The sequence below is a fragment of the Pan paniscus genome, chromosome 19 (genome assembly GCF_029289425.2).
Source record: "Pan paniscus chromosome 19, NHGRI_mPanPan1-v2.0_pri, whole genome shotgun sequence".
NCBI classification, from domain to species: Eukaryota; Metazoa; Chordata; class Mammalia; order Primates; family Hominidae; genus Pan; species Pan paniscus.
The window spans coordinates 25,144,218-25,170,692 of NC_073268.2; the positions used below are offsets into that span (position 1 = coordinate 25,144,218).

The 26,475-nt window shown below is 39.5% G+C and overlaps 1 protein-coding gene across 2 annotated transcripts in view; it reads left to right on the plus strand.

Moving 5' to 3' along the window:
* The window catches only part of IKZF3 (IKAROS family zinc finger 3), a 110,891-nt gene that overhangs the window by 57,245 nt on the left and 27,171 nt on the right, over window positions 1-26,475 (plus strand). For both annotated transcript variants that reach the window (XM_055102095.3, XM_055102096.3), the window contains exons 4-6: window positions 18,450-18,710; window positions 19,792-19,959; window positions 22,999-23,115. In XM_055102095.3, the coding sequence (XP_054958070.1) occupies window positions 18,450-18,710; window positions 19,792-19,959; window positions 22,999-23,115 (546 nt within the window). The remainder of the gene's footprint in view (window positions 1-18,449; window positions 18,711-19,791; window positions 19,960-22,998; window positions 23,116-26,475) is intronic.

Genomic DNA, 26,475 nt, shown 5'->3' on the forward strand with positions numbered 1-26,475 from the left:
CTCTTTTTTCTTTCCTCCCTTTCTCCCTCTTTTTCTTTCTCTCCCTCCCTTTCTTTCCTTTCTTTCTTTCTTTCTTTCTTTTCTTTCTTTCTTTCTGACAGGGTCTTGCTCTGCTGTCCAGGCTGGAGTGCAGTGGTGTAATCACGGTTCACTGTAACCTTGACCTCGTGGGCTCAAGCAATACTTCCACCTCAACCTCCTGAGTAACTAGGTCTACAGGCACGCACCACCATGCCCTGCTAATTTTTTAACTTTTTGTAGAGGGGTCTCACTGTGTTGCCCAGGCTGGTCTTGAACTCCTAGACTCAAGTGATCTTCTCGCCTTGGTCTCCCAAATTGCTGAGATTACAGGCATAAGCCACCATGCCCAGCCTTCCTTCTCCACTTTATAAAAGAAAAGAACATTTCTCACCCACCTCTAAGGTGTAAGTACTTCCAAGATGCCAAACAAAGGATCAATTAGATAATTTCTTTTATCAAATTTTCATAACTTATTTCCTCTCTATCCTTCTCATTAGGAGATACAGTCCCAATAAATTTTACTTTTTGTATTTGGTAATTATTGATCAAATTATAATATACCTATATTGTTTTACTCAATTGTATGTTAATAATTGTAATGCTAATTCAATCCAGAAGAAAACACATTTTGACACATAGCACTTCATGTTAACAAAAGTAACTGTATTTTATTGGGGTTTTTTTTTTTTTTTTGCTGCAGATACATATAATGGGATGAACAATAGATGACTCAAGCATACAAGAGTACTACATTAGGATAAAATTCCATGGGGGTAGTGAAATGGAAATAGAAGTTCAAAGAGAAATTTCCTGACTTTCTTGAAAAGCTTACTTATGTATTTTTAAATTTATGATGGAGTAAATTAAATCACAAATATGTATATATTCCTAAGTAGATACATTTGAAAGGGTGTGGTAATGGTTTAAACTATCATTATTTACAATACACAAACTGTATTCTTTTGTTTAAAAATAGTTAAACTCATGATGAAAAATTATAGATGTCAACTTAGTATGTACTTAATGTCCACTATGTATAAGAGAGATATATAATTTTTCAAAATTCTTTTGAGGATGCTTGAGCAAAAAATTTGAAAAATGCCAACCACTATTATATGAAGTTTACAAAATATAACACAGAGGTGTCTTTAAGCCTGAGCCTATTTAAAGGCCTGAGGCAGAGATTCTCAACCTGAGATCTCAGGGTTTGAGAAATCAATCAATAGTATGTGAAATTTCGTGTTTATGGGCATGTGTACCTTTTTCTGGGCAAATAGTACAGTTCTCAAAGATGTTCACAACCTAAAAAAGATTAAAAAGATCTGACCAAAGCATGTAAAGTCTTAAGAAACTTGACTTTGCTGTTTTCATAATAGTTTCATATGCACTGGCATGTGGAATTGCTTCCAACATAAACAATTTTGGTTCAGTTGTTTGTATATAAAATAATACTAATTATGAAAAATAATGAAAGATTCAATCTCCCTTTCTTCATCATCATCCTGAAATCTATGTCAATCTTTTAATTTTATTCCTTGCTTATTCAGAGGCCTTTTCTTTTCTTAATTTTGATGGAGAAAATTACAGGTGCTTCATCCATAGAAAAATGCTGAATGGAAATGTGGAAAACAGTTTTTAAAAGAATAGACATCATCTGCCCCTGACAGTTGTGTCTTGCGGTTTCTTCCAGGATCTAATCAGCAGTCTAGCAATAGGTTGACATAGTATTCAGGCTTAGAATTAGGAAAATTACATTTGGAAGTGACTTATAACACAGTACTTTCAAAGCTTTGGATTTTAAAGCGTCACACACACAGCAGGTGAATGAAGATGTCAGAGCCAGGCCTAAAGGAGCACCCCGGTAATCCAGCCCTTGGTGTATAACCTTCAAACACCAATAAACAAGATTATCTGGGTTTAACATGTGACCTTTCTCATTTTGACTGGTAGGTCCAGATGTTTTCTCATTTAGCTGCCTGGTTGAAATCTGCTTTAACTGACTGCATTTGGATTTAGATTTGAGGTTGCAGGAATGACAGTCTTGAAGACTACATTCTGCACTGGGTGATACTGTCTAAACAGTAACATATGGAGACCTATGGTTTAATAATTAAAAATAATTTTGTGACCTTACCCTTAATAGATTTGCTAATTATGTCAACTGAATAAGTAAAAATGGGTTCACGATAGATATTTCACTATATTCATCAGTCTGGTGGCATTAAAGACATTGACAAGATGTGTTAGAACCAGCCTTTTCTGCACCTGCGTCTACAGAAGCAAAAATCTCAGCCAGGGCCTTTGTTATCCTTTCTTACTCCTTAAGTAATTTCATAGCAGCCCTTGAGAAAATAGGAAAGGCTCTTTGTTAACTTCTGTTAAGTCAGCCTAGGCTGTGGTCATACCTCCCATCCACCGACATTTGAACAAACACTACTTAATGGTCCATTATTACTCTTTTCATTACTTGGAGCCCAGAACTCTCTCTTGCATTTTTATATGACCTATTCCTTACTTACCATCAGCTTGATTTTCCGGTTCTAGTCCTTCAGGTTGTACTAGTTCTCTCTCTCTCTCAGACTGTAAAGAAAAGATAATTCTTTATTTTCTTATTTTGTCTTATGAGAGAACTCACATTCCTGAATGAACCCTCAGTGAACTTCCCCAGGTGCATTTATATCACTGCTGCTTTGCAGTCCAGAGATAGTGCTCATTAACTAATTAATAACCACAGCCTAGTAAAACACACTAAGTCATTAACAGAACAGAAAGTGAGACAGTATGGTCCATAAAAGCACAAAATATAACAAAGAAGTAATATATCCTTATGTATCTGGATCCTTATGAATTTTAGCCCAATTTAGAAAGAGCAAAAATCAGTAGTTAGGTATTTGTCTGAAATCGATAATAAAATAACTAAGTATGGGAAATGTCCAATCAGGCCAACTCTTTTATACTTGATTTTTTAACCTTCCTTTCCTACTGTCAAGTAGCGGGTGCCCTTGTGTTTTTCAACAAGCTAATTCTTGTTAATTTTGTTGAAAGGGAATGAAATCAGTTGTACAGGAACAAAAGGAGTTAAAAATAGTCTTCTGAGCATTTGTCATATGGAAGTAATCATAGCTCAAAAACTATACTTACCATGATGCTTCTTGTAATTGTTGGTGAATGGGTAGCTAAACATTCCCATTTTGAGACAGAGTCAGTATCAGAGTCAGTATCAGAGCTATCAATTTTATTTTGTTTTGTTTATCTGTATAGATTTCTTTTTAAAACAGCTTTAATGTGGTTATAATTTACATACTTTAAATGTTCAATTCAATGACTTTTCTAGCAAATTTACAGAGCTGTACAACTACCACCATGTTTTAGAACATTTCCATCACCCTAAAAAACCCTTTGTACTTGTTTGTAGTTGATCCCCATTCTTGCCTGCAGCCTCAGGCAACCACTAATTATTTCTGTCTCTAAAGATTTACTGTTTCTGGGTATTTCATATAAATGGAATAATACCATATGTAATATTTTGTTTCTGGCTTCTTTTACTTAGCATAATGTTTTTGAAGTTCATCTATGTTGCTGCATGTATCAGTAGTTTGTTTCTTTTATTTCTTTTTTCTTAAAATTTTTGAGATGGGATCTCACTGTGTTGCCTAGGCTGGTCTCAAACTCCTGGGCTCAAGTGATCCTCCCACCTCAGCCTCCCGAGTAGCTGGAAACATATAGAGGCCCCGTCTCTACAAAAAAAAAAAAAAAAAAAAAAAAAAAAATTTTAAATAGTCCCAGCTACTCAGGAGACTGAGTTGGGAGGATTGCTTGAGCCTAGGAGGTCGAGGCTGCCTAGTGAGCCATGACCATGCCGCTGCACTCCAGCCTGGGTGACAGTGAGACTCTGTCAAAAAAAAAAAAAAAAAAGAATATCATTGTATTTATATAGTACATTTTGATTATCAATTCACTGTTTGATGGACATTCAATTGTTTGCACTTTTTAGCTTCTATGAACATTTATGTACAAGTCTTTATGTGGACATAGGTTATCACTGCTTTTGAGCAGATACCTAGAATTGTTGGCTTGTATGGTAAATTTATGTTTAATTTTATAAGAAACTACCCCTATATTAGTTATTGATTGCTGTGTGACAAATGACCCCAAACCCTAGCAACTTAAAACATATTATCTCAGGAATACAGGCACAGCATATCTGGGTCCTCTGCTTCAGTCTCTCCCAAGGCTGCTAACAAGATACTGACCTGAACTGTGGTCTCATCTAAAGACTTGACTAGGGAAGGATCAGCTTCCAAGCTCACTCATGTGGTTGTTGTCAGGATTCAGTTCCTGAAGGCTGTTAGACTGAAGGCCTCATTTCTTCACTGGAGGTTGGCCAGACACTGCCTTCAGCTCCTTGCTCTCCAGCTTACTTCATCTGAGAAGCTTGCAAGAAGCACCACAGAGAGAAAGAGAGAGAGAGATGGAAGTCACAGTCTTTTATAACCTAAACATAGAAGAGACACCTTCCATCACTTTTCCATGTTTTTCTCATTAGAAGCAATCACCTAGGTCCAGCCCACACTGGAGGGGAATATTACACAAGGGTGTGAATGCTAGGAGCTGTTTTAGAAGGCTGCCCACCATACTGCCAAACTGTTTTCCAAAATGACTGTATCATTTTACACTCCCACCAGCAATGGATGAGGGTTCCATTTTCTTCACATCCTTGCCAACGCTCTTTATTGTGTCTTTTTTATAGTAGCCATTCTAGCAGGTGTGAAGTGGAATCTCATTATGGTTTTAATTCACACTTCTCTAATGACTGAGGATGATGAGCATCTTTTCATTGGTCTGTTGTCCATTCATGTAAGTTCCTTGGTGAAATGTTAATTCACATCTTTTGTGCGTTTTAAAAATTTTATTTATTACCTTAGAAAAGCTAAAGACTACTTTCGTGCATTTTAAAATTGGATTATTTGTCTTACTGAGTTGCAGGATATTTTCATTTATGAATCATGTTTTCAGTGCTGTATCTAAGAAATCTTTGCCTGTCTCAAGGTCATGAACATATTATGTGCCAGCTACTATGCTACGCCTATATATACATTATTTTGCTTAATTTCATTACTGTAACAGCCCTATTAGGTATAGATATTATCATTACTGCAACACAAATGAGAAAATTCACGGAAGTCAAATTACTTGCTGAGGTTACACAGCTAGTTAGTACAACTTGAACCTGGGTTCTGTCTTACTCCAAAGCCCATGCTCTTTTATCAGAAACTTAAAAAAAAAAAAGTCATTCAACTCTATTTTCAGTGGAAAAAAATAAGTTAAATACCATATTGTTCCTTCCCTGTAATTACCAATACCCATCCAATATTACTTGAATATTGTTAGTAGAAACCTCTCTGTGATCGTTAGAAGCTGCTGTTTGAAATAGAAAGGACATAGATTGCAGTTTGTTGGCCAGATTCTATTCTAGTTTTATTCTGCCAGACAATATTCCCTCTGCAGTTTCCAGTAGAGCTAGGATGCATCTTTGCTTGCAGCCTTGAAGTATGTTACTGGGCAGCTGTTAAGCAGTTGTTACACTTTACCCCCAGGGATGAACATGTTCCAGTGACAAGATAGCTCATTCCCTTGTGTGCTTTTAATGTTGTACATTCACCCAGGAGAAGTCAGTGCTGAGTTTCTTCTATTATTTCTCAGTGCTCTAATTCCATTATTTGAGAACCAGGGAAGAAGGAAGGGAAGAACCAGAGATGGGTAAAAGTCTAAATAATATGTTACAGACGGTAAATGTTCATTTTTATTTTGTATTTTAACGTAATGCTAAAAAGAACAAGAGTCTTCTAATTCTTAATCCTTATACTCATTTCCTTCTCATCCAAGAATCCTTTATACCCTTTGGGTCTGATTGTTATACCTTGAGTTAGAAATAACAATTTATTTTTTCCCTCTATCTTCGGCTAATATGCTAGCTTTAGGCAAAATTGCAATCTGTACAATTTTTAAAAACACCGTCAACCCTAATTTTGTACTTGAAGCAAATAATAGTATAGTTGTTCACGCTTTCCTTTCCTCCTTCTTATCTTCTTTCCTTCCTTACTTCCTTGTTTGTTTGGTAAGTAGTCACTGAGCTCTGTATCAGTGCTAAATGTTGATAGAAGCAGCATAATATACAGACGTTGACATCAAACAGCCACTATGTAGAGAGGACAACGGGGAATATTATAGGAAAAGCGGAGAAGAAATGGGAGAGATAAGGAGCTTGTTTGCAACTTGTTGAGTGTGAGATAAGTGTTGGAAATTCAGGAAGTGATTGTACATGTCAGGAAGTATATGTCTATGGCTTTCCAGGTCTACCGGAAATAAAAATTTGAGAGTCAACAGCAATAAAAACTTGGATCAGGAGACAGAGTATGTAAAGTGAAAAGGCAAAAGTTTCAAGAAATAGGCCCTAGGAAATAATTCACATCTAGGAGATAGAGAAAGAGGAATAAACAGAGGATATAAGTAAATAAGTGAGGTAGGAGTAGGACCAGCAAAGAATAAGCTAAGGAAAGAGATTTAAAAAGCAGGGACTGGCCAGTGGCATCCTATTGCAAAATGGTGGAGCAGGAAGGGCAGAAGCCAGACCACAATGGGCAAAGAAGTCAACTAGATGACTGGCTATCACTGTGGGCCATGGACCTTATTCTGATGCATTAAGAGAAACTACATACTGCATGACAGCATCAGAATCTTGTAGACAAGTTAGGGGTATATTGTGATCTACTACTTCTTCTCTGCCTGGCCTAGTTATCATCACTAAATTGGTTCAGGCTGCCCAAGAAGTTCATTCATTCATTCATTCAATTTCTTTTTTTTTTTTTGAGACGGAGTCTCGCTCTCACCCAGGCTGGAGTGCAGTGGAGCTATCTTGGCTCACTGCAACCTCTGCCTCCTGGGTTCAAGCGATACTCTTGCCTCAGCCTCCTGAGTAGCTGGGATTACAGGCGCGTGCCACCATGCCTAGCTAATGTTTTGTATTTTTAGTAGAGACAGGGATTCACCATGTCAGCCAGGCTGGTCTCGAACTGCTGGCCTCAAATGATCTGCCCGCCTTGGCCTCCCAAAGTGCTGGAGTGTTGGGATTACAGGCATGAGCCACCGCACCCGGCCCATTCATTCAATTTCTAAAGTAACAAGGCCCTTGTTAGGTTCTGGGGACACAAATATTATTTAAACCTGGTCCCCACCTTGAAAATACTCCTAGTCTATATGGGAGATAAATACCCTAATTGTGATATAACACAAAGCATGCTATATACACCAAGAACTACTTATGCTCTGGATATAGAAGACTTTTTCATTCCTTCCTTTACCTGTGACCCTGAGTTTGGTATTGTGACAGTCAGAATGTTTTTTAGCCAATTTAATTGTATTTGGATGACAGTTTTTGAATTTTACTAAGAATTGTATTTTAACATGCTTTAAACTTTTTCATTCCTGTTTTTAAAAAAGATAGAGTGGCTGGGCGCGGTGGCTCACGCCTGTAATCCTAGCACTTTGGGAGGCCGAGGCGGGCAGATCATCTGAGGTCCAGAGTTCGAGACCAGCCTGACCAACATGGAGAAACCCTGTCTCTACTAAAAATGCAAAATTAGCCGGGCATGGTGGTACATGTCTGTAATCCCAGCTACTCCGGAGGCTGAGGCAGGAGAATGGCTTGAACCCGGGAGGTGGAGGTTGCTGTGAGCCGAGATCGCGCCATTGCACTCCAGCCTGGGCAACAAGAGCGAAACTCCGTCTCAAAAAAAAAAAAAAAAAAAAAAAAAGATAGAGTGAATATTCTATGCAAGGGAATTTTGAATGAAAAAGGAAGTTTTTTTTCTTTCGGATTTACAAATGAAGTTTCTACCAGGTAACTACTTTAGTCTATGCTTGTTTAGGCAACATCTAAAACTTCAGCCTCTTTAAATGTATTTCATCCATTGTTTTTTGATGGGTAGCAGTTATTTCTCAAAAATATAAATACAAAAGAGTTTAATACGTAAATGAAAATAATCAATAGAAAAAGTAATTGTTATAATGGGCAGAAATGAAACAATATACTTGTAGACTCTTTATAGTTTAGAAAGACCTTTCATACATCATGGCCTTCAGTCCTCACAATTCTAGATAAAGAATTATACCTGGCCCCATGACATTTGAAGAGCTTAGCCCAGCTGAGCAGCTGGAACCTTACCTACTGCTGATGTATAGTGTATTTCTGTTGTAAAAGTAGTAAATCTCCTCTTCTTCTAATGGGGAAGCAAAGAATTACACTGAAATTATTAAACAAAATTATTTTTATTATTATGCCCATGAATGAGCTATTTGATAGTCAGATAAGGCAAAAATGAATGTTATTAGTAAAATTGAGGGTAGTTCCTTTGCAAATGAAACTTTTTACATGCTAATGCTCTTGTGTTTGAAGTGATGTGATTTACTGATGGCCAGTTTAGTTTTTTTTTTTTTTTTTTTTTGAGACAGGTCTCATTCTGTTGCCCAGGCTGGCTGGAGTACAGTGGCATGATCACAGCTCACTGCAGCCTGGACCTCCCCAGGCTCAGGTGATCCTCCCTTCTCAGCCTCTTGAGTAGTTGGGACTACAGGCATGCTGTATTCCCAGCTATTCCCAGGTATTCTACCATACCTGGCTATTTTCTCATGACTTTAATTTTTTTTCTTTTTTTTTTTTTGAGACAGGGTCTCGCTCTGTCTCCCAGGCTAGAGTGCAATGGCATGAACACAGCTCACTGCAGCCTTGACCTCCTGAGTTCAAGGGAATCTCCTGCCTTAGCCTCCTATGTAGCTGGGACAACAGGCACACACTACCACATCCGGCTAATTTTTTGATTTTTTGTAGAGACAGGGTCTTACTTTGTTGCCTAGGCTGGTCTCAAACTTCTGGGCCCAAGCGATCCTCCCACCTCTGCCTCCTGAAGTGCTGGAGTTACAGATGTAAGCTATTGCACCTGGCCAAAAATGTATTTCAATGAGAACTTAAATCTATAGAATTTTATCCAAACCTGTATTGAGATATCAGTATTTCATCTCTCTTTTTTTTTTTTTTTTTTTGAGATGGAGTCTCGCTCTGTCACCCAGGCTGGAGTGCAGTGGTGCGATCTCGGCTCACTGCAAGCTCCGCCTCCCGGGTTCACAGCATTCTCCTGCCTCAGCCTCCCGAGTAGCTGGGACTACAGGTGCCCGTCACCATGCCTGGCTAATTTTTTGTATTTTTAGTAGAGACAGGGTTTCACCATGTCTTGATGGTCTTGATCTCCTGATCTCGTGATCTGCCTGCCTCAGCCTCCCAAAGTGCTGGGATTACAGGCGTGAACCACTGCGCCCGGCCAGTATTTCATCTCTTGTTAGCCTGATTCACCTTTTCCAGTTTTTTCCTAATTTAAAAATAGGCATTTTCAAAATTAACAGACGTTCATTATTTTAAATTTTAAAAGAGAAAAAAAGAAAACATAATAGATTTTATAAATCAATGACCAAAAGTTTAGTTTGCATTGAAGCTTTATAATTTTACTGGTTAGCAAATATTAAAACTTTCCATACTCTTTAGTTCTAAAAATATCATCGGTTTCTCTCTCTCATTACTTTACGTGCAAAAATGTAAATTAGAAAATGAAAATGACCCATCGTTTCAGTGTTCTTCTTCCTAATACAAAGAGGTCATTGTGGGAGAGAAGTATAGACATTAATTTTATAAGGAAAACTGTTCTAGTTCATCTGTTTGTGCTAGATTGGGTGACAGCAACAAACTTTGTAGACTGAATACCTACAATACATATATTTCCCATTTTGCTCTTTAGTGCTTCAAGCTTCTAAATCCTATTAACAGCTGTCAAAACCTGGTAAACTATTTAGATGCTTTCACAATTTGTTTAATTGGATAGTTAGAAAATGGCATGCTAGAAAAGCCCCCCCCCCCACCCCCTTTCTTTTAGCCTGGCTGAACATCTGTAGCATTAGGGCCTCATTATCTCTGAATTGGCATAGCAAATCAGTGGCATCATTAAAATGCCACATTAAGATGATTAAGCTTCTTTGTTATCCAGTTGACTTTTGCATTTGCTGAAGATTTCATGGTTATGACCCCCGATCCTTGTAAAACACTTAAATAACATCACCCTTTTGTGCCTTCCCTAACAGCCTCTATCTTGTTTTGTCCCTTCTCACAATATCTCCGGCAGACCTGAGGATATTACTTCCAACTTTGTCCTTCTTAGAGTTGGATTCTGAGATCTCATAGTTTAAGGTGGAAATTCAGAATCTCTTTTTTCCACTGGGAAATTCCTAGTATCAACATGCTCTCCAAGATACCCAAGTTGTCTATTCTGTTTGCCATCTTTGATAGGTTCTTCTCTCCAACTGAGCATTTTATGTGCCTGTAAAAACAAACTGAGGCACAGTTGGCTGAGACTGCTATTGCCCCTGAAGGATTTAGATGTTGGATCCTTTCCAGGACCCATTGTTTTTGCAGTGTCTCAGGTGAAACCAAAAATGTCTACTCTGGAGTACAAGCCTTTCATGTGATAACCATCACCCCAGGAAATGAAACCATGTGCATCAGCCCCAGTGAGCCAAACCTTTGTTCTCTTCAGCCTACAAAATTCTCTCTGGGGTGTGTGTGTGTTCGTGTGTGTCATCTTCCTAAGAGGCCTGAAAACATAGACAAAGATGGGAGCAATTGTACCCTAGAGTAGCTCCTTTAGAAAGAAGTTTAGTTTAATCTAATTTCCTAGGGGTTAGATTCAATTTAGACATCTTTTCCCTGCCTCTGGGAATGTATAGCAATTACCTTTATCAGCAATTTGTGGTTTGGTATATTCTTTTCTCCACAAGTTCAGTTATAAAAAATGTATTCAGGAAGCCTTTAACTTTTTTTATTATAAAATAGATCATATGTACAAAAAGGCAAGTATAATTACATGTATAGATTAAAGAATAATAAGAAAACATCCATACACCCACCACCTGACTTAAGAAATAAACTTTCACCAGTGTCTATGAGGCTTCTTGATAGTCTTCTAAGTGTCAACTTAAGATGTATGTCTAAGAAACCTGATATATATTATAAGAAGATTAGAATTTACAAAACCAAAACATGAGATTATTCATACTATAAAAGGTTTATTCACTTTACAAAAGACTTCAGGATACTATCAGGCAGTTCCCCAAATATATTCAAGTATTTGTTGCCAGGTCTTTAAGATTTTCTGCCTTTATTAAATGAACGGGTGTTGCCAGTCACTGACAACTGAAATCAGGGCAAAATAAACATTTCTGAATGTAGAATGTTAATCAGCGGGACAGTGTTATTGGTTTTGCATGAAACATTTTATGAACACATCAACTACATAAAAGCGGATCTGTAGCAATGTAATTATATCATACTAAATATAAAGCAGAATAAGACGGATGTATGAGAACAAAGAAACATAATTTTTTTTCTAGTTAAGGGTATCAAGGAAGACTTCATGGAAGAAGTGGCATTTAAACTGCATGTGGAAGTTTGAATACACTATTGAAATGGTAGAAGGATATTTTAGGTGTGGGAAAGGCTGGAGAAGAGGCTTGAAGAACTGTGATTAGTCATGTTGCTGCTGTGCTTCTCAGACTTTAATGTGCATAAGAATCCTTGAGGATCTTGTTAAAATGCAAATTCTGGTCCAGTAGGTCTAGGTTGAGGCCTGAGCACCTGTATTTCTAACAAGCTCCCAGGCAGTTGCAGAACTGCTTATCCAAGGACCTCACTTTGCATAGTAAAGTTCTAGTATAGAGAGAAAGGTGATTCAAGAAGACTGAGAAATGAGATGATTAAGTAGTCCTGGGGCAAGTTCTGGACAGGTGCTTGAATACCTCATTAAGGAGTTTGGACTTTATTCTATAAGCAAATGAAATCATTGAAAGTTTTAAATAAGAGTTTCTTTGCTACAGCATGATTATTCTGGCAATAGGATGCAGTATAACAGAGGTCACATGTACCATGGGCCAGTTAGGAGGCTAATGCAATGATATATTCATACACCAGGAATTTATTGGATGTCTACTTTATGTAGGGCACTGCATCTAACTCGAGGCAGTGGCTCTCAAACTCCGTTGTGCATAAGGTTTATCTGGAGAGCATGGTTTTAAATGAACATTTCCAGTCTCCACCCCCAGATTAGTAGATCTATGGTAGGAGCCCCAAATTTTCTATTTTAAAACCACGTAACCTCTGGTCTTACAGATACAGGTTAAGCAGTGTCATAGGGAATACTGAGTGAAACACACACACACACACACACACACACACGCACACACACACACAATCTGTAAAGCTTCTGCCCTCAGCTAGTTTACATATTTATCGGGGAGACTAGGGGAGGTGAGTTCATAAGTAACCCAGGAAGAAGGAGCAGGCTATTTTCCAGCTGGGTTGATCAGAGAAGGCATAGTAGCCAGGAGACAGCATATTAGTTTGACCTTTAAAAATGTGTAGGACAGTGGCCAGGCGCGGTGGCTTATGCCTGTAATCCCAGCACTTTGGGAGGCCGAGGCCGGCGGATCACGAGGTCAGGAGATCGAGACCATCCTGGCTAACACAGTGAAACCCTGTCTCTACTAAAAATACAAAAAATTAGCTGGGTATGGTGGTGGGCGCCTGTAGTCCCAGCTACTCGGGAGGCTGAGCCAAGAGAATGGCATGAACCCGGGAGGCAGAAGTTGCAGTGAGCAGAGATCGCACCACTGCACTCCAGCCTGGGTGACAGAGAAAGACTCCGTCTCAAAAAAAAAAAAAAATATGTAGGATGTGTAGGACTTGGACCTGTGGCCATATTGGGGAAAGATCTTTTAGGCAGTAGAAATAAGACTACTTAGAAGCTCTTTAGTTAAAGATCTAACTAGTCAAAATTAATATGCCAAAGATAGGTTGGGGCCAGATCCCGAAAGGCCTTTTAAATTATTTGTTTCTGAGTTTGGACTTTATTTTGTTGGCAGTGGAAAATATTGAAGAATTTTGACAGGGCTATGACATGACCAGAGGTAGAATTTAGGAAGAGCAATCTTGTAGCAACGAAAAAGACAGGCTGGAAAGGAGAAAGAAGGGAGGCAAAGAGAACAGTGCGGGGGCTACAGCAATAAGTAGATCATGGGAAAGTCATAGGGTCTGAGAATTAGGTAATGGGCATGCAAAATACAGGAGTGGAGAAACAGATTAGAGATTGGATACACAGATAGAACCACTGAATGATTGAATGTGGGGCCCAATCAGGAGAAAGGAAAGATGACTCTAAGGATTCTAGCCTGAGTAACTGGGAAGATACCTAGGAAGCCTTCAGAAATAGAGGACTAAAGAAAGGGAGAGAGATTACACCTGGAGTTATATATATGGAAATTAATCATATAAGATGTTAGTTGAAGCCTTAAGAATGAATGAAATTGCCATACAAGAGGGGTGTAGAGGTAAGAAAAAAGAAGGTTAAGGACAGTATTTAGGATGCAGAGGGAAGAAAAGGGGCAAGAAGGAAGCAATCAGAAAGGCAAGGAAAGAAGGTACATTTTCATTGAAGAAATAGGAGTGCAGGAGCCGGGCACGGTGGCTCATGCCTGTAATCCCAACACTTTGGGAGGCCAAGACAGGTGGATCACCTGAAGTCAGGAGTTCGAGACCAGCCTGGCCAACATGGTAAAACCCTGTCTCTACTAAAAATACAGAAATTAGCCAGGTGTGGTGGCACGTGCCTATAGTCCCAGCTACTCGGGAGGCTGAGGCAGGAGAATCGCTTGGACCTGGGAAGCAGAGGTTGCAGTGAGCCGAGATCGCACCACTGTACTCTAGCCTGGGCAACAGAGTGAGACTCTGTCTCAAAAAAAAAAAAAAGAAAGAAAGAAAAAGAAAAAAAGAAAGAAAGACATAGGAGTGCAGAAGAACAAGGAATGGTGAGTGGTCAGTAGTGTTGAGGATTACAAAGAAGTTGGAGAGAGTGGCATACAAAAAGGCTCTGAATCTAGGAATCAGGAGATTATGGTTGGTGATATTCAAGGGAGCAGATTAAGTGAATTGTGGAGGCAGAAGCAATATTACAGAGAATTCTGAGTCCTTTTTGAGGCTGTAGAGGCAGTAAGCATAGCTTACCTATGTCTTTTTTTTTTCTTCTTGAGACGGAGTCTCACTTTGTCGCCCAGGCTGGAGTGCAGTGGTGGGATCTCAGTTCACTGCAACCTCCACCTCCCAGGTTCAAGCGATTCTCCTGCCTCAGCCTCTTGACTAGCTGGGACTATAGGCGCACACCACCACGCCTGGCTAATTTTTTTGTATTTTTAGTAGAGATGGGGTTTCACCGTGTTAGTCAGGATGGTCTTGATCTCCTGACCTCATGATCCACCCGCCTCGGCCTCCCAAAGTGCTGGAATTACAGGTGTGAGCCACCGCTCCTGGACCACCTGTGTCTTAAATCTGTCTAGAAAGGAATGTTGAGACCGAGCGCAGTGGCTCACTCCTATAATCCCAGCAGTTTGGGAGGCCGAGGTGGGTGGATCACGAGGTCAGGAGTTCAAGACCAGCCTGGCCAAGATGGTGAAACCCTGTCTCTACTAAAAAAAAAAAAATTAAAAAAATAGCCAGGCGTGGTGGTGGGCACCTGTAATCCCAGCTACTCAGGAGGCTGAGGCAGGAGAATCGCTTGAACCAGGGAGGCAGAGGTTGCAGTGAGCCGAGATCCCACCACTGCTCTCCAGCCTGGGCAACAGAGTGAGACTCTGACTCAAAAAAAAAAAAAAAAAGAAAAAAAAAAAGAAAGGAATGTTGAGAGAGGATGAATTTAGGTATGATGTGATGAAAGGTGAAACCAAATTGCAAAAGGAAAGGAAAAGAGGAGTTGGCACCTAGAGAGCCTGAAGACATAGAGTTGATAGATCTTGGAGACTGACTTGATGTAGAAATTGAAAGAGAAAAGGTTCCACAGTTTCATGGCTTGGAGACTGGAAGAAGGGTGATGCCATTTGTCAACATAAATAAGTCATAAATTAGAAGTAAGTTTGGGTTCAAAGATGACAAGTTTGATTTTAGACATGTTCATTAGTATTTTCTAATAGAATTTTTCTAAGTAGAACACCCCTTTTCTCTGCTTCAATAAGTCTTCCAGGGAATGGGATGAATCTCTTCATTAGAGCAGGCTAATGCCTTTCCTGGTTTTGGTGGCCTGTGTTTGGAGGCTGAGTACTAAGCCTAATATCTCTCAGGAATCTCATTCATACCTTAAATTCTAATTTATTTTATTTTATTTTATCTTTTTTGAGATGGCGTCTCGCTCTGTCGCCCAGGCTGGAGTGCAGTGGTACGATCTCGGGTCGCTACAACCTCCACCTCCCAGGTTGAAGCGATTCTCCTGCCTCAGCCTCCCCAGTAGCTGGGAGCCACCATGCCCAGCTAATTTTCTATATTTTTAGTGGAGACAGGGTTTTGCTATGTTGACCAGGCTGGTCTCAAACGCCTGACCTCAAGTGATCCACCTGCCTTGGCCTCCCAAAGTGCTGAGATTACAGGCATGAGCCACTACGCCCAGCCAGCAATTTATTATGGCTTACCTTGAGAAGGTAACAGAGTTGAATATTAGAATAAATTAGAATCTGGTTGGATACGGTGGCTCAGGCCTGTAATCCCAGCACTTTGGGAGGCCAAGGAGGGTGGATCACTTGAGGTCAGGAGTTCGAGACCAGCCTGGCCAACATGGCGAAACCCTGTCTTTACTAAAAACACAAAAATCAGCCAGGCATTGTGGTGCATGCCTGTAATCCCAGCTACTCGGGAGGCTGAGGCAGGAGAATCACTTGAACCTGGGAAGCAGAGGTGGCAGTGAGCTGATCGTGCCACTACACTCCAGGCTGGGCAACAGAGCAAGACTATGTCTCAAAAAATAAAATAGAATAAAATAAAAATAAGTTGCTAATCCCCAGTAACCATGCAGAGAGATCATCCAGGTCATTCATCTAAAACTGGTAAGACTCCAAAGGCAAACCAGCAACTATTTAAGCCCAAAGGACTTCTCTAATGCCCTGTCCCTGTGTCCTTATGTCCCTGGGTCTCAAATACTGTCTTCCTTGCTCTATAGCTGACTCCTAAAGGACTAAAGCTAAGATCTGCTCTTGAGCCAGCATGGTGTCGTATTGAATTCCAGGTCAGGCCAACTAAAGCCAAAATCCTGAGGGAAAGGAGCAGCTCTCTTATGTCCTCTGTTTTCAGAAAGACTCAACACATTGATCTTACTACATTTTAAAGTTCAGTGACCATGGAGTGGCCTGAGTCTGGTCATGTTCACATTTTCTAACCAAAATGGAAAGGATCCTTTTCTGCTGGCCTTTTCTATCTGCTGTTTTTGGTTTTAAGTAGCTGAAATTTTCCGTTGAGGTTCTTTTAAACGCCTACATGCAAACTGAAGAGCACTCAAGCTTTGGTGGGATATTACCCACAGCTGGAGTGATGGAGGAAGGGAGGCAAGTACAAGCCTCAGGTGCATCCTTCTCTTAAAAAAATAAAAATAAAAAATAAACACTTAAGCAAACAAATTCCACTTGAAAGCAGGGAAGACCTATCCAGAGAAAGAAGTAAACCTCTTTCCAAGTAGGAAACAGATATCATTTCTTATATAATCCAGATCCATAGGGTGGGCAAATTTGAAACATGTTGGACTTATCCTACAGCCCTACATCTTTGCTAGTCAAAGAGTGAAAAGTTGTGAACCATGAACTGTGGTAGGAAGCAGTGGAACAGTGTGGCAGCCCTGGCTCTTCTGATGGTGGTTAGGCCCTGTCTTGCTCTATTAAGCAAACACAGTTAATATAGATGAAAGGTAACCTTGATAGAAGTGAAAATTGAAACTTGGGTTGAAGGTAGCAAGCCAGGCACAGCTGCAGTTGTACTTCCTCCTATGTGGCAAGAGGAGCAACACTTACTGATGTTTTTTGGAAGGGAGGTAGTTTTTTAAAATATCTTTTTTCAGACTGTTTTGGGTTTTAACATTTACACCATTGATGGGAGGGTGTGTAATACAGTTGGTAAGAACCCACTTAGGCCTTATATGTCTAGTGCATGAGGTCAAATCCAAGTAATTGATAGTTCAAGCTTAAGTTTTGCATTCTAATCACACCTCTGCCAGTAACTGGATGTGTAACCTTCGACAAATGACCAAAAACATCTCTGCTCCCAGATTTCCTCATCTGAGAAACAAGAGGGTTGGATTAGATGACCTTTAAATTCCCTTCCAGCCCTACACTCCATTGATTTGTGATTCCTCATGGGGAGGTACAACTTTTGATTTCTAAGGACCAATGGTTGAAAAAGTAAGCATTTATATAGCATATTTTATATATGCAAAATCCCTTACAAATGTTTATTATTCTTATATCAGGCAAATTTTTAGGTTTTACTAGTGTCAGTGCTAGTACATAAATTTGCCTTCTTTGTTTCTTATGTTCTTCATATTTTTCCCATGTTCTTCATATGTTCTTATGCTCTTCATGAAGAGTATTACAGCTCTTCTTTTAAATTTCATTCATTTACATTGCAGCTCTTAAGATAGTACTTGGTCAGCCAACTCACTTGAGCCAGTCCCTCCTCTCCTATCCAGTCCTATTACACAATCCTTGAGTCCTTGAGTTTAGTTCTCCCTAACTTGGACCTAAGGGTCCTTCCCCTTATTTAGATTGAGCCCCACTTACCTGTGTCGATGAAAGTGACTCCTTAGGTTATATGAAAGAATTACTTTTCCTTTTGTCTTTCTCAACACTTTTTCATTAGTACTGACAGCTTCCTCTACAGTCAATGTTGTGCCTTTATCAGCTCCAAGAGAGACAGAGATAAGATGTGTTTTAGCAACTCATATACGTGGAAGGGGAAGAGGCAACGCATGGCTTAAAATTAGAAAAACTATGTTAACTAGTCAACTCTTAATCTTAATGGCTTACACTGGATGCATCTGAAGGATTCAAACAATATTTTCTCCTTGAAACCTAAGAGTACATCACCTTGCCTTTTTAACTGCAGCCACCAAAGACAGTACTAGATCTGAGAACCCTTCCTCTCCCCTAGTACTGGAGAAGAGTTGCTCAATGTTTGTTTCATGGCCACTTTGAGCAAACTTAGCTAAAATCTATTATCTGTAATTTTCTGGATAGCCTAAAACATTATCGTCTATTTTTATCTGTGTAAGTATGTGTGTTTTCCTCTGACTGTGGTTCTGAATTTAAATAACGTGCGGTCACGCTAATGGTGCTTTCTTGTTTTGTAGATGTACGGTGTTTTGTTAGCTTCGATTGGTATTTAATTGTCAGTTGTGGGTCTCTGCTGTTTGAGCTGCTTTGATAGCTTCAAGTATAGTCATTGTTCATTTCTTGCATTTTCTTCCCTGCAGATGATTCAATGAAAGTGAAAGATGAATACAGTGAAAGAGATGAGAATGTTTTAAAGTCAGAGCCCATGGGAAATGCAGAAGAGCCTGAAATCCCTTACAGCTATTCAAGAGAATATAATGAATATGAAAACATTAAGTTGGAGAGACATGTTGTCTCATTCGATAGTAGCAGGCCAACCAGTGGAAAGATGAACTGCGATGTGTGTGGATTATCCTGCATCAGCTTCAATGTCTTAATGGTTCATAAGCGAAGCCATACTGGTAAATAGTCTGCTTTTTTCATTCTTCTGAAAACTCTCCTAATGCAGCCACGTGAGAAATGAAGTGGTGGAATTTGGAACTTTTGGTTACTTTCATTGATTTTTGCTATAATGCTGATGTATCTCTCTCTCTGCATTGCTGTTCACTCAGTGCTTTTTATTCCTGCCTCACCATGCATTTGGCAAACATATTGCAAATGCTATGAATAAAAAAAGACTGTAGAGAGCACAGTGTTCTAGGTCAGCCAAATACTTTTTCTTCAGTTTCTAAGTAGGAGTTGAATTGTGTGATTTGCTTCTTAGCCATCTTTTGTATATTTTTGCATAACATTTTTAATAAGAGCAGATCTTCTTATTGTATTGGGTTCAAATTTGGTAAATGAAAGGACATAGTTTTTATTTCCAGTTTAAAATAATGTATCTTCAGACAATAAACAGGTAGTCTATAGAAATGCATACAAACACAACCATCGCACTTGAGCCAGTCGATTCCATCCCATATCTCATATGAAGACTTTAAAAAGGAGAATTTCTAGCCCTCAACACCTTGTAAGGACTTTAGTTTCTGGCTCTTTTTTCAAAGGAGATTATATTCAAAAGGAATACTAAAAAATTAGCCAGGCATAATGGCAAACACTGGTAGTCCCAGCTATTCTGAAGGCTGAGGTGACAGGCTCACTTGAACCCAGGAGGTCAAGGTTTCAGTGAGCCATGATGGGACCATTGCACTCCAGCCTGAGCAACAGAGCAAGAAGACCCTGTCTAAAAAAAAAAAAAAAAAAAAAAGGGAGTACCAAGTAATATAAAAACTTAGATCTAGAAAGCACTTCTAGAGCTGCTCTTGTTTCTTTGCTCTGATTCAATATGATACCTAAAATAGCCTTGCTAGTGGGTGCTTTTTCTCTTCTACAGAGGAGATTTCATAAGTAAGTCTTAGGCTTGCCTTGAAATGCAGCTCCCAACTGATCCCAATGTGAACAGTAATTGTCTAAAAGATGAGCTTTTCCCCTAGGCATCTAATCTGTGCATATGTTTCTCCACTTGCCTGTGACCAGAAATCTCCTTTTTTGTCCTTTTTAAAGGTGAACGCCCATTCCAGTGTAATCAGTGTGGGGCATCTTTTACTCAGAAAGGTAACCTCCTCCGCCACATTAAACTGCACACAGGGGAAAAACCTTTTAAGTGTCACCTCTGCAACTATGCATGCCAAAGAAGAGATGCGCTCACGGGGCATCTTAGGACACATTCTGGTAAGTGAGAGAAATGAGCATTCCTTGTCTAGGAAGTGCATTCCTCAGAGCCCAGTGTGGAAACTAGAAAGAGTTAAGTAGGAAGGTTTCAATCCGTCATTCTTGTTCTGAAGGGTTACAACAGCAGAGACCTCTAGGGCTAATTACACGACCATTAAGGCACTAATTGCTCTCCGTCTGCCTCAGTGGAGATGATCATCTCCTCACCATCCTTGCACCCATGGAGAACAACACAGTCAGATAGGAAGAGCCCACCCTATAAAAAATGTCCTTTTAATTTTTGTGAGAAAATTATAGCCATCAGTATTTTCTTCTGGTAAACTTTATTAGAAGATTATTTTCCTAACACACACACTCTTTCCATTCAAAAGACGAGACAAGCAAATGATGTACAGTTTGTAAATTATGAAAAACTGTGATCTGGATATAAATCATTGTTTGGGGGCTACTTTTTGGCCATTTGGGATAAATTTATTAAATCCAACTTTCCTCTTGATTGGCCCACTTTTTTTTTTTTTTTAAATAAACATGAGGTCTCACTATGTTGCTCAGGCTGGTCTCAAACTTCTGAGCTCAGGCATTCCTCCCACTTTGACCTCCCAAAGTGCTGGGATTACAGGCAGGAGCCACCATGCCCAGCCAGCCTACTTATTTTAAATCTCTAAAAGATTGAACAACGGTAAAGATTTGTAAAAAGTTATGTGCTGTCGTGATGTTTTTACTCCTTATTTTGACCAAGATAATACTTTTTTTTCAAGATTTAGAATTTCCGTCCTAGAAAAATAAGACTGAGTTTATTTTCAAATTTGGGACCTCATGTTCTTGATGTTATCTGGCAAAATTTTAATTGGAAAAAAAGGCTTGTTTTTATGTCAGTTCACATCTACTGCTTTGATTAAAACCTAGCCCCAAACTCAAAACTTGTTATAATTCAGCCACTAGGATTAAACAAGTCAGCCCCAACAAAACCCACCATGAGAGATCATAATTGGCAATTGAAGGGTTTCTCTCTTTTATAGCTCATTTTTCAAAGTAATGAATTAAGGATGAGTTTGGTTCGAAAAAATTAGAATAGTTCTCTACTGTTGCCTTTTTCAAGTAAGAAACAATAGTAGGCTTTTTAAAGACAGATTCCAGAGAACCCAATTTATGCAGAAACATAACATTTTTAGCCCTAGCAAACCTGCATTTGTTTTAATTTAGGATTCCATAAGGATCTTTTAGTGCTTTAAATCCCAAAGCCTCTGTTTTAAACAGAGCAAGAGGAGTTAGAAAATAAAAATTTTAGCCCCTAAAACTGACAAATGCATTGAGTATATTCTATCAACAATCAGAAAGACCAGCCTTGCACAGATAGTTGAAGTTATTACTTACATATTTCAAGCAATAAAGCATTTGGGGAGTTGGCAGAATAAAGTTTGCATGAATTGTATGGGTGAAACTTTTCCTTCATCTTAGACATTTAGACGAAGTCATTTTTACAATTCATTTTTATTTTATTTTATTTTATTTTTTGAGACGGAGTCTTGCTCTGTTGCCTAGGCTGTTGCAGTGGCGTGATCTTGGCTCACTGCAACCTCCGCCTCCCAGGTTCAAGCAATTCTCCTGCCTCAGCCTCCCTAGTAGCTGGGATTATAGATGCCTACCACAACACCCAGCTAATTTTGTTTGTTTGTTTGTTTGTTTGAGATGGTGTCTCACTCTGTCACCCAGGCTGGAGTACAACGGCGCCATCTCAGCTCACTGCAACCTCCACCTCCCAGGTTCAAGCAATTCTCCTGCCTCAGCCTCCCTAGTAGCTGGGATTCTAGATGCCTACCACGACGCCCGGCTAATTTTGTTTGTTTGTTTGAGATGGAGTCTCACTCTGCCGCTCAGGCTGGGATGCAGTGGTGCAATCTCAGCCCACTGCAACCTCCACCTCCCAGGTTCAAGCGATTCTTCTGCCTCAGCCTCCTGAGTAGCTGGGACTACAGGGTCACGCCATCACGCCTGGCTAATTTTTGTATTTTTAGTAGAGATGGGGTTTCACCACATTGGCCAGGCTGGTCTCGAACTCCTCACCTCGTGATCCGCCTGCCTTGGCCTCCGAAAGTGCTGAGATTACAGGCGTGAGCCACTGTGCCTGGCTAATTTTTGTATTTTTAGTAGAGATGGGGTTTTGCCATGTTAGGCAGGCTGGTCTCAAACTCCTGACCTCAGGTGATCCTCCCACTTCGGCCTCCCAAAGTGCTGGGATTACAGGTGTCAGCCCCTGCGCCCGGCCTATTTTTATTTCTATTATTCAAAAATATCCTGGCCGGGTGCAATGGCTCACACCTGTAAGCCTCTCACTTTGGGAGGCCAAGATGGCCTTTGGGAGGCCCAGACTTCACCTGAGCCTGTGAAATTGGGGCTGTAGCGAGCTGTGATTTCACCACTGCACCCAAGCCTGGGTGATAGAGTGAGACCCTGTCTCAAAAACAAAAAAACAAAAAAATTCGTAGTTAATTAGCTCAGTTTTTATTGTTTTAGCCTAGACTTTCCTATAGCCACGTGGCAAGGATGAGCTAAATTTACCCAAATATGTCAATGTTCTGAAAAGGCCATCAGTTTCTAGCCGAATGGCTAACTCCCACAAACTACAGCAATCTTTACTTACAGCCAGATGGATGTCCAAAATAAAGAATCCTTTCCTATTTCATTGCTTATACCACATTAACCTCCTTGAAGAATAAAAGGGCCCTATTTTCTTTTTCCCAAAGAAAACAAAATTTGACCTGGAGCCAAAACAGTATGCTAAATGGTAATCACTAAATCCAAATTCTTCCATTTGTGATAGGAGGCGATCCTTTTGAAGAATACTCTGACATAATAATTAATCATAGACCATAACCTTATTTAAGCTTACCAAATTTAAAATATAGATTCAAAAGTATCCAAATACTCTGGCTTCACTCAGCAGTCTCATTTCTAGTGAACAGTTGTCACAGAACCCCAATACCTGACCTGTGTGGAACCCCTGAGGGTCACTGAGTGCCCCTTATGTTCTCCTTCTAGTGGAGAAACCCTACAAATGTGAGTTTTGTGGAAGGAGTTACAAGCAGAGAAGTTCCCTTGAGGAGCACAAGGAGCGCTGCCGTACATTTCTTCAGAGCACTGACCCAGGGGACACTGGTGAGTTCATGCAACACACGTTTAGTGAGCATCTGCTGTCCTAGGTGGTGAGATACAATAGTAAGTAAAAAGACTCCTGGGGTTTATATTTTACTGGGGGCAGACAGATTATAAAGAAAGTAAATGAGCAAACTGTAAGTTGGAAGGTTAGCGGGTGGTAAGTGCTATTGAGAAAAATGAAGCAGTTGCTGAGGAGTGAGGGTGAGAATCAGGGAAGGCTTCAACGAGGTAACATTTTAACAGACTTCTTAACAGGGTGAGTAAGCCCTGCAGATAACTAGGGAACAGCAAGAGCAAAGGCCCTGGGGCACAAATTTGAAGAAGTGTACGTAGTCCTGTGTGTCTGGAACACAGTGAGTAATGGGACCTGAAGCCAGAGAGGAAATGGGAAACCAGATCTTCTCAGGCCTTGCAGGCCATTGTAAAGGCTTTGGCTTTTACTCTGAGTGAAATTAAAAATCTTTAGAGGGTTTTGTACAAAGAGGTGACATCATTGGTCTTCTCATTTGAAAGAATCACTCTACTTGCTTTTGAGAAGAGATTGTATTTGGGGCAAGGTTGGAAATTGGGGGTCCAGTTAGGAGGCCATTGCAATAATTCAAGCAAGAGAAAATTATGTCTTGTTAGTGGTAGAGGTGGTGAGAAGTATTCTAATTCTCTGTATATTTAAAGGTAGAGTCAACAAGATTTCCTAACAGATTGATGAAGAATGGAGTTGTCGTTTACAAAAAATGGCAAAAATTGAGGGTAGAGGAGGTTGGGGAGTGGCTAGGGAAGAGTCAATTAAAACTACAAGGATTTTCTTTGCACAGGGCCCAATTTATATCCTTGTCTACTCGTATGATTTATTGTGATGCTTCTATTTGGCTTTGGGGATTCCTTGTTTTATTCAGTGATTTGAAATAGATGCCTACTGGCAATTGGTTGAAACACTAGATGTTCTTCTATATCTCAATTGTGGTTTTATTTCCTTTTAATTCTTTGTTGAAACAGCCTGAAACTTTTTTGTGTCACATCTCTGCAGCTGTCCTTTGTCCCATTGAGTTGGCTGTCAGCCTGGTTCTGCAGCTTGGGTTGTCTGACATTTTTATTTGGTAACTTGAACCAATTGCTTATTTAGAATAGGTACAAACCCTCATGGGATTTAGTGTTTGACAGCAATTGTTGCAGTTGAGTAGTTTGAATAGGCTAAAACAGAAAAGTTACAAAAAGATGACAGAAATAACGTGAAACTCAGGAAAAATGGAGTAGAAATGACTACCTAAACTGCCCTCATTTTGAGTGAGAGGAAACTTTTATTTTAGATAAAACCTATTGCATGATGTTAGGGGCTGCCCAACTGAATTCTGTTGGCTTGCAGTGCTTCTGCTTTTTATCCTAATGGCATCTTTGGTTTTATCAAGGAGTTGGATTTCTAATTTGATAAAGGAAATCCAACTTATTTGGATAAAGCTTATCCAAATAAAAAGAAATGTTTACCCCCTTATAAAAAACAAACAGGTCATACACAGTGGTACACACCTGTAGTCCTAGCTACTAAGGAGGCTGAGGCAAGAGGATTGCTTGAGCCCAGGAGCTCAAGCCCAACCTGGGCAACAAAGCAAGACACCATCTCTAAAACAATAATAATAAAATAAAAAGAAAAACCTAATATTTGGGTTTTGACATCTTCTTCTCTTTGTTTTGCTTTTATCTGAGTCTGCTTGCTAGGAAAGATTTTGACATCTTAAGTGGCATGCTTCATGGCAGTCAGGCAGTACTCGCTCAAGGACGGAATGTAGGCATCTCTACTTGCAGTTCTGTATTTCAGACAATAGGCAAAGCTTCCACTGTAAGAGATTCCCAAGCTATGAAAAGCTATCATATTCCAAGTAGAATCACTAATATTTAAAGCTAGAATGAAAGAGAGCATCTGACCCTACTTCTTCATTTTAGAGGTGACAAGACTGAGACTCACCCAAAATTCAGTGACCTACTTAAAATTCACCAGAACTTTAGTTGTTTTTGTGATTAGTCATATTTTTTAATTTTCAAAAACTTGAGATATAACTCACATGCTATAAAATTTACCTTTTTAAAGTGCACATTTCAATAATTTTAGTATATTCACAAAGTTGTACAACCATCACCACTATCTTATTTCAGAACATTATCACCATCCGCAAAAGCAGTGCTGTGCTCATTAGCAGTCACTCCCTATTCCCCCTTCCTCTAGCTCCTGGCAGCCACCAATCTACTTTCTGTCTCTATGGATTTGCCTGTTCTGGACATTTCACATAAATGGAATCATACAATATGTGGCCTTTTGTGTCGGCTCCTTTTACTTAGCATAATGTTTTTGAGGCATTTATGTATGCTGAAGCATTTATCAGGACTTCATTCCTTTTTGTGGCTGAATAATATTCCATTGTTTGGATATGGCTATTTCCATTTATTCATTCATCAGCTAATGGACATTTGGGTCTTTTACACCTTTTCCACTTTTTGGCTTGATTAGCTATATTTCTTAAAGGTTATATATTATCTGGTTTGCAAAAGAAATATAGTAACACACATACTAATAGACACACACGTATATACATATATGTGTGTCCTGATTCTCCTGGAAGGAGGGGGAAAAATCAGAAAACTACACTCTATAAACAGTAAGTTCAAAATTATTGATTTTGAAGTAAGGTCACCACCTTACTTCCCATTCTCACAACCTTTTTTAGGAATTTCAAATAAGGAAAAGTATCAAAAGTAATATTTTAGCTATTCTCAGTGATATTAGGTGATTCAGGAAATGCTGAAATACAGAGGTTGAGTTAATTTGCATTTCATAGGGTGGTTTGGTGGATGCGTGCACCATACTTTAAGTCTCAGCAAAAAAAGATAAAGGGTTAACTAAGTCAGCAAGTTTTGATTTTTTTTTCAAACAAATATGTTGTAATGGTGGTTTCAGGTTATAAATGTGTAAATTCACAGCTTAATCAAGTTACTGCATCTCAGTTCACACATTACTCTTTTATATTTCAAATAGTTCCTATAATTTTTCCTGAGGCCAAAATTTACAGAACATTTAACCCAACATAAGCCAATTCTTTAACTATTTTGCACCCTTCCATGTATGGTTTCCATTTCTGTTTCCTTCTTAGAATTGGGAGTCCATTGTGGACATGGGGTTCTATTCTGAGCCTGAGCAGTATAGTACATCTTATGCCTCATCCGTCACTTGTAAAGAGATGATGCTCCATTGCTGTTGTGCCTGCAGCACTCATTCTTCAAGTGCTTATTGTAAGTTGAAGTGCAGCGTAGTGTGAGAGCCAAGCCTGTGGACAAACCTGCCTGCAAGGGGAAGCAGGACTTTCTGGAAGCAAG